This window comes from Buceros rhinoceros, unplaced genomic scaffold (assembly GCF_000710305.1).
Source record: "Buceros rhinoceros silvestris isolate BGI_N320 unplaced genomic scaffold, ASM71030v1 scaffold11319, whole genome shotgun sequence".
NCBI classification, from domain to species: domain Eukaryota; kingdom Metazoa; phylum Chordata; class Aves; order Bucerotiformes; family Bucerotidae; genus Buceros; species Buceros rhinoceros.
In genome coordinates this window covers 46,019-55,300 of record NW_010429876.1, presented here as the reverse complement: position 1 = coordinate 55,300, position 9,282 = coordinate 46,019, and the positions used below count along the sequence as shown (strand labels likewise).

At 44.2% G+C, this 9,282-nt stretch overlaps 1 protein-coding gene across 1 annotated transcript in view; it reads left to right on the top strand.

The window, feature by feature from the left end:
* Window positions 1-9,282, top strand: part of CELSR1 (cadherin, EGF LAG seven-pass G-type receptor 1) — a gene marked incomplete at its 5' end in the record, with an annotated part of 176,113 nt that overhangs the window by 121,370 nt on the left and 45,461 nt on the right. Inside the window, 6 exons of the mRNA XM_010142837.1 lie at window positions 252-409; window positions 1,514-1,677; window positions 3,117-3,242; window positions 8,058-8,224; window positions 8,674-8,859; window positions 9,193-9,277. Coding sequence (XP_010141139.1) covers window positions 252-409; window positions 1,514-1,677; window positions 3,117-3,242; window positions 8,058-8,224; window positions 8,674-8,859; window positions 9,193-9,277 — 886 coding nt within the window. The remainder of the gene's footprint in view (window positions 1-251; window positions 410-1,513; window positions 1,678-3,116; window positions 3,243-8,057; window positions 8,225-8,673; window positions 8,860-9,192; window positions 9,278-9,282) is intronic.

Here is a 9,282-nt window from a genome sequence, read left to right as displayed (position 1 = left end):
AAAGACCAAAGCCACTTCTGACCATACTGTATTTCACTCTGGGCTTGTGCAGACTCTCTTTGAAGTCATCCATTGAGGTTTTTTTCTTGCCTAGATGTCATATGTCAATTTAACTTACACTATTTTGTTTGCATATCCTATATTGTCCCATTTGGGGGGTAGGAAGAAGTATGTTGTTGAACTGGCTGAACTAGCATTTAAATCCCATGTGTATGTAGCACTGTATGACATGTGCCATTTGTTTCTTGAAGCCTAACATTGGGCGATTAGGAATTCCTCATGGGCCTTCTGGAGAGAAAGTGGCTGGGGTGACTGTCGACGACTGCGACACAGCAGTGGCTGTGCGCTTTGGGACTCTCATTGGAAACTACACTTGTGCTGCCCAGGGGACCCAGACCGGCTCAAAGAAGTAAGGATTCCCTGTATTTGCGTTTTCCGCTCATTATTTTCTTCCAGGGGAGCGTCAGTTTGTGACTGGAAAACCAGGTGTGACTGAACAAGAAAAAGTATCAAGGTTTAGTTTGGTAGATGGAATTTGTTGGAGGCTACTGCAAGAGTTAGTACGCTGGGTGGAATGCACAGACTTCTGTGTAGATACGGACATGTGCCCAAATTATAGTAAAATGAAAAAAAAAAAGGACCGAGAGGTCAGTGTGGGTAGCCTCCAAAAAGTATCAGTATGAAAATGTAGAAAGAAGGGCAAAGAAAATGTTAGATTTTATTAATGAAGGGGATAGCTGAAGAGCTTATTACTTCCATCATTTAAGTTAAAAGTCCTATATTAAAAGGAGATAGAAATGAAGAAGATACAGAAAAGACCATTGAAAATCATTATCTACAAAACAATCTTTCCTGCAAGGAAAGACCAAAAAAGATCAGTGCTTTTGAGTTTAGAGAGGAGATGGACAGCAAGCATCATAGCAGAGATATGATGTAATGAGTGATAGCAGAAAGACCGTTGAGATACACATGCTCCTCGAAAACCTCAGGAAAAGGGGGCACCATAAAAATTAGGACTAATTCAAACTGACCCGATGATGTACTTTTCACACAGTGTGGAGTGACTCAGTGGAACCTGCATCCACTAAATGTTATTAAGACTGAATTCTCCAGAGGATTTAAAAAGGATTGGCACTGTACAATAATTAAGTCATTATATCAAAATGTACGGTATCTCAGCTCCTGTGCTGACAAGCATAAACCAGCCCCTGGTTGGATGGAGTCAGAAAGACGTGTCCTGCGGCTCCACATTTTTCCATAATTTTCATTTTCTTCTTCACGCTGGCTACTGTTCGGGACAAGTCACTGGATTCCGTGTGCATATGACAGCTCCTGAGTTAAAAGTTATGGTGTTTCTGAAAGGTCCTTTGATTACAAGCTCTGGAAGTGATGTAGCAGAGGGAAGCGCATGGCAACACGGGTAAATTAAACAGCTCAGACGTGCTTAGGGAGGCGGATAAAGAACAGAACAAAATATATGCCAGAAATAATGAGCATTTCTTTGTTTCTTCAGATCTTTGGACCTAACTGGCCCTCTCCTACTTGGCGGTGTCCCAAACTTGCCTGAAGATTTCCCGGTGCACAACAGACAGTTTGTCGGCTGCATGAGGAACCTTTCTATCGACAACAAGCCGATTGACATGGCTAGTTTCATCGCCAATAATGGCACTCTGCCAGGTATGAGCAGCGACTGCCGCCTCAAACGTCAACACGAGAAAGCTCTCTGCCATAGCTGTGCGTGTGACAGGGCTCAGGGTGTTGAAAGGGACAGCACTAGGAGGAACCCCAGAAAGGCGCAAGGGACAGAGGGTTCTGAAACAGCCCCGTCCCCCTCTTAGCACTGCCAAATGCAAAGAGTTTGCCCCAGTCTGTGAGGCAGGGGCTCCAGGTGCTGCTGGGCAGGGCGCTGGCACCACATCACTGGCACGGCTGCATCCAGACCTCATTTGTTTAAGCAAGGTGCAGTCCGCACCCGTGCCAGGGACACACACAATGGCCCGTGGCACCGCGCACACGCACAGGATTAAGCAGCACACAGAAAAGGACGGGCCTTGATCAGACCTTCTGCATCACTGTGAGTTTCACCCAGGAACTTACTCCTAAATGAATCTCTCCTAAATGAACCTCTTTTTTTGTTTTTTTAGCTACTTTTTTAATGTCACTTTGCTCTGAAAGCCGGTGGGATTAGTTCATGAAAAAGACAATAATTTTAATTACTTTTTCATGATTTATGTTTATTCTGTAAATCAGATTCTGCAGTCCTCCAAATCTGAAGCCTTCTTTATGAAGCAGCCTGTTGGGGGTTCTGATTTGTTTTCCAGTCCTTGGATACCTGATCAGGATTAGTTCTTGTGTACAAAATGATCTCATCATCATAAAAATTGCTTTTGCATGCAAGAATGGCAAGTCCCTTCCTTCCATGGAAGGGAAGGGACTGCTGCTGAAGGTCTGCAGTTCTTAGGTACGTTGCATTGGTCATGGATTAAGAAGGGAATCGTAGCATACACTTCAAATTGCTGTTTTGTCTTGGAGCCCTTTTCTAACAGTTACGTCTCTGATATGAGTTAAACGCAAATACATCAGGAGGCCATGAAGTGTTTTCTTTAGGATGGATATTTTTCTTCCTCATTTGGAAACACGTTTCTGTATAGTTTTAAACAGTGATGTATAGAAGCGTTATTCCACTGTGTGACACGGCATGGTGGCTTTCCTTGGTTAATGTCTCAGTTAGGTGACAGTAAGTGGTGGACAGTGGTGCTGAGTCGCAGCACCAGCTGATCTGCCTGTCTCCAGCAGTGGATGCCAGGAGAGGAGTATAAAAACAGGACAAGCATGCAGTGATATTTCCCAAAAATTTCCTCTTTAGTCCCCAGAGATTTACAGTTCAGTGACTGTATTTAATAGCCTTTGATAGATTTGTCTTTATGAATTTGACACTTGCTCAGCTTACGTAAACCTTTGTCATCTACGTTTTACTTCACTGACTTCAAAGATATTAAAAAAAACCCCAAACTTATAATGGTCTTGCCTTTTTTTAATATAAAAGCTCAGATACAATCATTCGGAACCTTTTTCTTCTTAAAACCATGCAGAATAACTGTTTTCCTGAATTTAAGGCTGTGCAGCTCAGAGGAACTACTGCGAAACCAACTGGTGCCAGAATGGAGGCACGTGCGTCAATAAATGGAACACGTACATCTGCGAGTGCCCCGTACGCTATGGAGGGAAAAACTGCGAGCAAGGTAGGACGCAAAGACCTCCTCATGCCTAGTCATGTGTGCACGTTTCATTACCCACCATTAACATCTCATAGCACATCAGTCAAATAGTGATGCTTAAGAGATAGGTAACAAAAGATTGCAATTAAGACTCGAAGTCACTTGAAATAGTTTTAGAGATCACCTGTATAATAAATACAATAGCTGACATAGTGTCATGAATAACAGCAGCTTTCATTGATTTACTTACATAAGCGAAGTAGTTCCAGAGAACTTGGCAGCATTTAGTCATTTGTTTGTAGTAAAAGTGCCTGATCCTAAACCCCTTTAAATCAGTGGAAAGAATCCCGCTGACTTTATTGGGCTTTGACTCAAACCAGGGGTGAATGTGCAGCTTTAATCACCACTTTCTTGGCACGAAGGCACTCTCTGCTGAGTACGAGCACTTTCAGTTTTATGGGGTTTTTCTTTGATTGAACACAATGTGGGTATATGTGTAAAACCTCATTAATATAGGATGAGGAAGGAGCAGCAGGTGTGTTTTATAGGTCGTGAAGAACTTGCAGTTAGTTTCTTCCGAAGGAAGCAGGGAGTCGTCTGCATGAGGGATCCGGTGGGGTCAGTGCAGCACTAGGCTACCCACTGTAAGGTGTTATCTCCACGTCCAGTGGAGCGTTGCTCATTTGGAGTCTTTCTGGAGGCTTCCAGGAAAGAAAACCTGCTTAAACAAGGCGTGGATTTCCTAGAAACAGGTCAAATTCCTGCCTCTGATGTGTAGGTCTTTGTTTCCATTATCCCTCCATGACTCTTAGCACAAAATAGTTTGCAGTGTGATCAAGGATTTTGTTCTTTTGATGTACCTACTGAAAACCAGACATTCTTGATCACTCTCAGCAGGGCATGGGCCCTGGTCTAGCAGGTCTCCCAGCTGACTTGCACACATCACAGCAATTTGCAAACCCCTTTAGCACAGTATAACTCAGCCTGAGCCAGATCTAGGTGGTGGCAACTGTTCCTCCCTTGTCTGAGAAGCAGCAGCTTAGGAGGAGAGGACACGTAGCTAAGTTTTTGGCTTGGAAATAAGAGTCTGTGGGATAAGGGACAAAGGAAAGGAATGGTGGAGGGTTCTTGATGTGTTCCACCTCATGCAGAGCCCAGAGCTGCTGTTACTGCCCCTAGCAAGGTTTCTGCTTTCTGTAGCAGCTCCTTGAATATTTTCCCATGTGTCTCATGTCGTGTATCTTTGTCAGTGAAGTTCTGCTATTTTCTTCATCATTGGCTGATCTCAGTGGTACAAACCCCCAGAGATGCCTCCTGAGAGAGTGCCAGGGCCCAGCTCCGGTGTACTGGGAACCTGTACTGGGATAAAGGGGGAGCAGTGCTATCACACGCAAAGACTATCCTTCCCTATGTCTTTATCTTAGTTTTGAAATGGAATTCCAAAATTTGATGAACTATGTCTTTTATTCATCATTTTCTTACCCCAAACTCAAGACCGAAACATGAAGTTTGGGATTTAGAAAACCTCAGAATTGCCCTGTATCCATCACTGGAAACTCTTTTTAAGTTCAGGTAATACAGATCATAACAATCACAGCATCACTGTCTCCCCCACCCCAGCAGTCCCCTCTGCCTCCAGTGCTGTGCGTTCCTGCATGTCCCCTTTGTCATTGGGTAGCCCCGTGTTCTTGATGATGCCTCAGTTTGCGGGTTTTTTTAATAGTTTGAAGGTGGCAGGCTGCTTGCTTCTTTGATAATATTTGTGGGACAAAGTGTCCCTAAGAAAGGATTGCAAGCCAAGAAAGAAATTAATTTTTCTGAAATGCAACCAAAGATTTCAGGAGCCTGAAGTTCAAGTCAGGAGGAATCACTGATACACAATACTCACAACTTTGAGGTTGCTCATTTGAGTGCTCAGATGTGTTCCTAGCAGCATTAGCTATTCTTCAAAAAGTCTTAGCTAGAGTCTTTGCATTCTTGTGTAGGAGTGATTGGTTGATTCATTTCTTCAGTCCCTTTGGCAGTGTTGGATCTGCTTCAGGCTCAGAGTCAACAAAGGCTTTGGCAGGTTAAAAATTCATCTTTTTTGATTGCCCACTCTTCAGAAACTCTGGGATCTGGTCTGCACTAGTGCGGATGGGGTGTTTTACCTTCTCCACACTCCTAGAACCTGCCAGCTTACCTTCTGGCAGCTCCCATCTCCCTCTGCTGACATATAGAAGGGAGATAAAATTGGAGAAAAATGAGTTTCACTTTTGTTGTAGTTTAATTCTTTTAAAAATTGAGATACTGCAATGCTGTGAAGAAGATCTAACTCGCTTTTGGATGGCTAATGTCATTACACTAGCCTTGGGCTAAACACCACAGGTTTGCACCGAACATAAGCTGTCACGTGTCCTACACCCAAACTGCACATGGCAACCCAGTGCTGGCAGTGTGTTTCCCCGGCCTTCTGACGCCTTAGTGAATAGCCCTCATTTCTTTCTGATGGCCTTTTAAACGTAAGACTCTCCTAAAAATGTACATACAAGTACATACAAGTGTACATACACAAACAGCACTTCAAAGTGACAAACCCTGAGAAAACAATTAGTTTCCATCACTGCCGATGGGAGGGAGATGCTGTGTTTGAAATTGAAAGCATGTGCATGCACCTCTCTGGTGACAGGGGTGATCAGGTCCCATCTGGGTACATGCAATGTGGCCACCAGCCCCTTCATGGAGACCTGTGATCCCAGGCACGGGGAAGTGCTAGGGGGAGGAGGGAGGTCAGAGTGGGCTGACAGATGGGGATTTGCTTTTTACTAGCAGGGTAAGGTGCACCCTGGCCCTGGGGAAGGGAGGGGAGTTGGGAGGAGGTGTGGGAAGGGAATGGTATTTGCAAGCACAGAAAGTCACCACCGGTGAGAAAAGGAAGAAGGTGGCTAATTGGCATGCCAGTCCAGTTCTCCAGGAGCCTACCTGAAACGTTTGCAAACAGCATTCCCAGCCTCCAGCAGATGGGAAGCCCACAAGGTTTGCATCCTAGTTCTGCTCTCCAGAGGCAGACAGTCTTAAAAATCTCAGCAACCATCCAGAAAACCACTAGCAAAGGGGCTGGACGTTGAGGTTGTTGTGAAGGTTGGCAAGTTAGAGAAGGAAGGAGAAGGTTGATTTTTGCATGCCTGGAGCGGGAGGAAATGTTGCTGCTCAACACTGATGTCCTGGTTATTTTTACATTGATGTGATGCAGTGCGGGCTGATGAATTATGCCCTGGCCCAGCCAGCCAGAGCTTGAGCACTAGATTCAAGTTTTAAGCAAGCTGGAAATATCTGTGTCTGGTAGCAAACTGGTTTAAATTGCTGTCTGGTTTTCAAGAGCAGGCTAAGCTTCAGTCGTTCCACCATATGCTCCCCCCCAGCATTCATGGAGGACAGAGTATGACTGCAAAGGAGTGACCACTGACTGGAGCAGGAGGGCCAAATGTTGCCCTTTGGCGCTTGCCTGCACTTACCCCAGTGTGGGATGGTTGAGTAACCACACCTTAGAGAAGGGCAAGTCAAGTTACACCTCTGGCTTGGCTAGTGATAGTCCACTAGTCACTGGCATCTTATTTCTCACAAAAAGGTTGCTGAAGGGCTTGCACTTTCCTCTGACTCCTGCATTCCCTGCCTTTATGGAGCCTTTTGCTTTACGGAGACCAGCAAGGCAGACATACCAGAATTTGGGGTTCGGGTTTTTTTCCTCCAATAAAGGCAACTTCACGTCAACCTGACTCCATCTTCTGCTATGATGTCATCCCTCTGTACCTTTTTCTAAGAACTTACCATTTTATAGTAACACATATGCATTTGCATATACATGATCTCTCCTACTACAGGAAAATCCAGGAGAGTCAGCAGATATGGTAGTGTAGAGCAGAAGGGGAAGGAGACTGGTAAGCCTTGTCATCTCACTGACCGTGCGCATGGGCTCTGTGCATGACAAGATACAAGGCTGGGTACCGATCTGTGGTGGTTGAACTCAATCTCTAAGGCTGACTGCAGATCCTTCTACAAGGTGCCACACATGGTGGAGGTGCCTTATGAGGTGCTGCAAATAGCCACAGCTCCCGTGGCTTAATTTGTGCATTTGGTCGTTGGGACCAACTAATCCGTGGTACTATAGCTCCTGTTACCTGAGGTAACTGCTTTTAAAGTCCAAAGTGTGGGTGTTCCATTGAAGGCTGTCATCAGTGTCTCCCTGTAGAAGCTGTGTTCGTGCAGGGTTAGAGAGGAGGACAAATTGTCAGCTGTCCACCTCAAGATATTTGAGGCAGGTGATTTAGGTAATTCTACACAAGCTTTGTCCCTATGAAAAGGCTGCATAGCTGAGACAGCTCAATAATCTGGCCCTGGAGTACTTATAATTAATTAATATTTCCTGTTGCCTCCCAGCTTTTTCCCCTTTATTTAATCTGCTAATTAGAAGCAGGTAATCAAGTACATGTTGAAAACATCTGCACCGACTGTTGCACTCATTTCCTGCTCTGTCCACCCACTCATCAGCAGAACAGTATCAGTAGAGATCCTGAACTTATCTTTCTAGGAGCATCTCTCACCTGTGTAATGCCACGGCAGTGTGGAGGTGCTGCCTTTGAGTAGTACCCCAGCAAGGGTAGGTTGTGAATTTACAGTGTTATCATCAGCTGCTTCATAGTAACTCGCCTAGACTGACTCTTACTCCATAGTAGATTAAAAATAGCTCAGTGGAAGAGGGACTAACTGCTTTGTGCCATCACTGAGACACAGCGTCATTTCTCATCTTAACCTTTGTCCTGAAGGATATCAGCTGTTTCTCTCCTCTCTTTTGGTTTACAGCAATGCCTTCTCCTCAGCGGTTCAATGGTGAAAGCATTATCATTTGGAGTGACCTTGACATTACCATCTCTGTGCCATGGTACATTGGGCTGATGTTCAGAACCCGGAAAATCAATGGCATGTTAATGCAAGCCAATGCTGGGGCTTCATCCAAGATCAACATTCAGGTGAAAATGTGACTGCTTTTGGTTAGAAAACAATCAAGAAATTCTCCCCCATCAGCAGATATGGCCACATGAACTACATAGCTTTATGTATGCGGATAATGCACGTCAATAAATACAAATAATTTCTTCATCCTTCTAGAAAGACAAAAAGATCAGTGATCAGAAATCATTCTAAAATTCAGATTCATTAGTTTAAGGTTATTTTGTTAAGCAGAAATGCATTAGATGCAAAAACTGTGTCTCTCGATCATTTTGAAGTTTTTTTGTCCATAGGTTAAGTTAGATTCTGAATGGCCGAAGTTACACTAGGAGTTATTGCAAGTGTCCCCTTCTTTACTGTTTTTCCCTTTTGGGTTGTCTTAGGAAACATTTTTATTTTGCCTTCTGCCCCCTTCCACATCAAATACAAATATTTAGCAAAAAATAGGCATGTGGGTTTTTTTCAACAGATACTGAACAACTACGTGCAGTTTGAAGTGTACAGTGGCCTGAGCCAGGTTGCTAGTTTGAAGATGAGCCAGTCACGAGTCAGTGACGGGGAATGGCATCATCTGTTAATAGAGCTGAAGAGTGCTAAAGATGGTAAAGACATCAAGTACCTTGCTGTCATGTCCTTGGACTATGGGATGTACCAGGTAAGGCAGCGTCGTAACTTTGCCACTAAGCAGTACAGAAACATTACTGAGAGAAAGCAGGATAGAGGACTGTGGACAAATACTTTTGCTGTGAGCCATGTTCTGCAGCGATTTGTGCCTAATGAAGTTATGTTAATTTATTAAGCCTAATGATAAGATATCTTATGAACAAGTCTATAAAAAGCCACATTCAGATGTTGAGCTGCTCGCTGATTTGGTGTTTTTTCTGTAATCTGCTGTCGGCTACTGTTTGACTCCATCACTATAGAAAGCAGGCTGTCCATGTCACAGAGGATGATAGGGCTTCTTATCAACTGTCCTTTTCCTCAACAGAGCACTGTGCAGATTGGAAATCAACTACCTGGACTGAAAATGAAAAGCATCATCGTGGGAGGCGTCTCTGGAGACCAAGTCTCTGTTCAG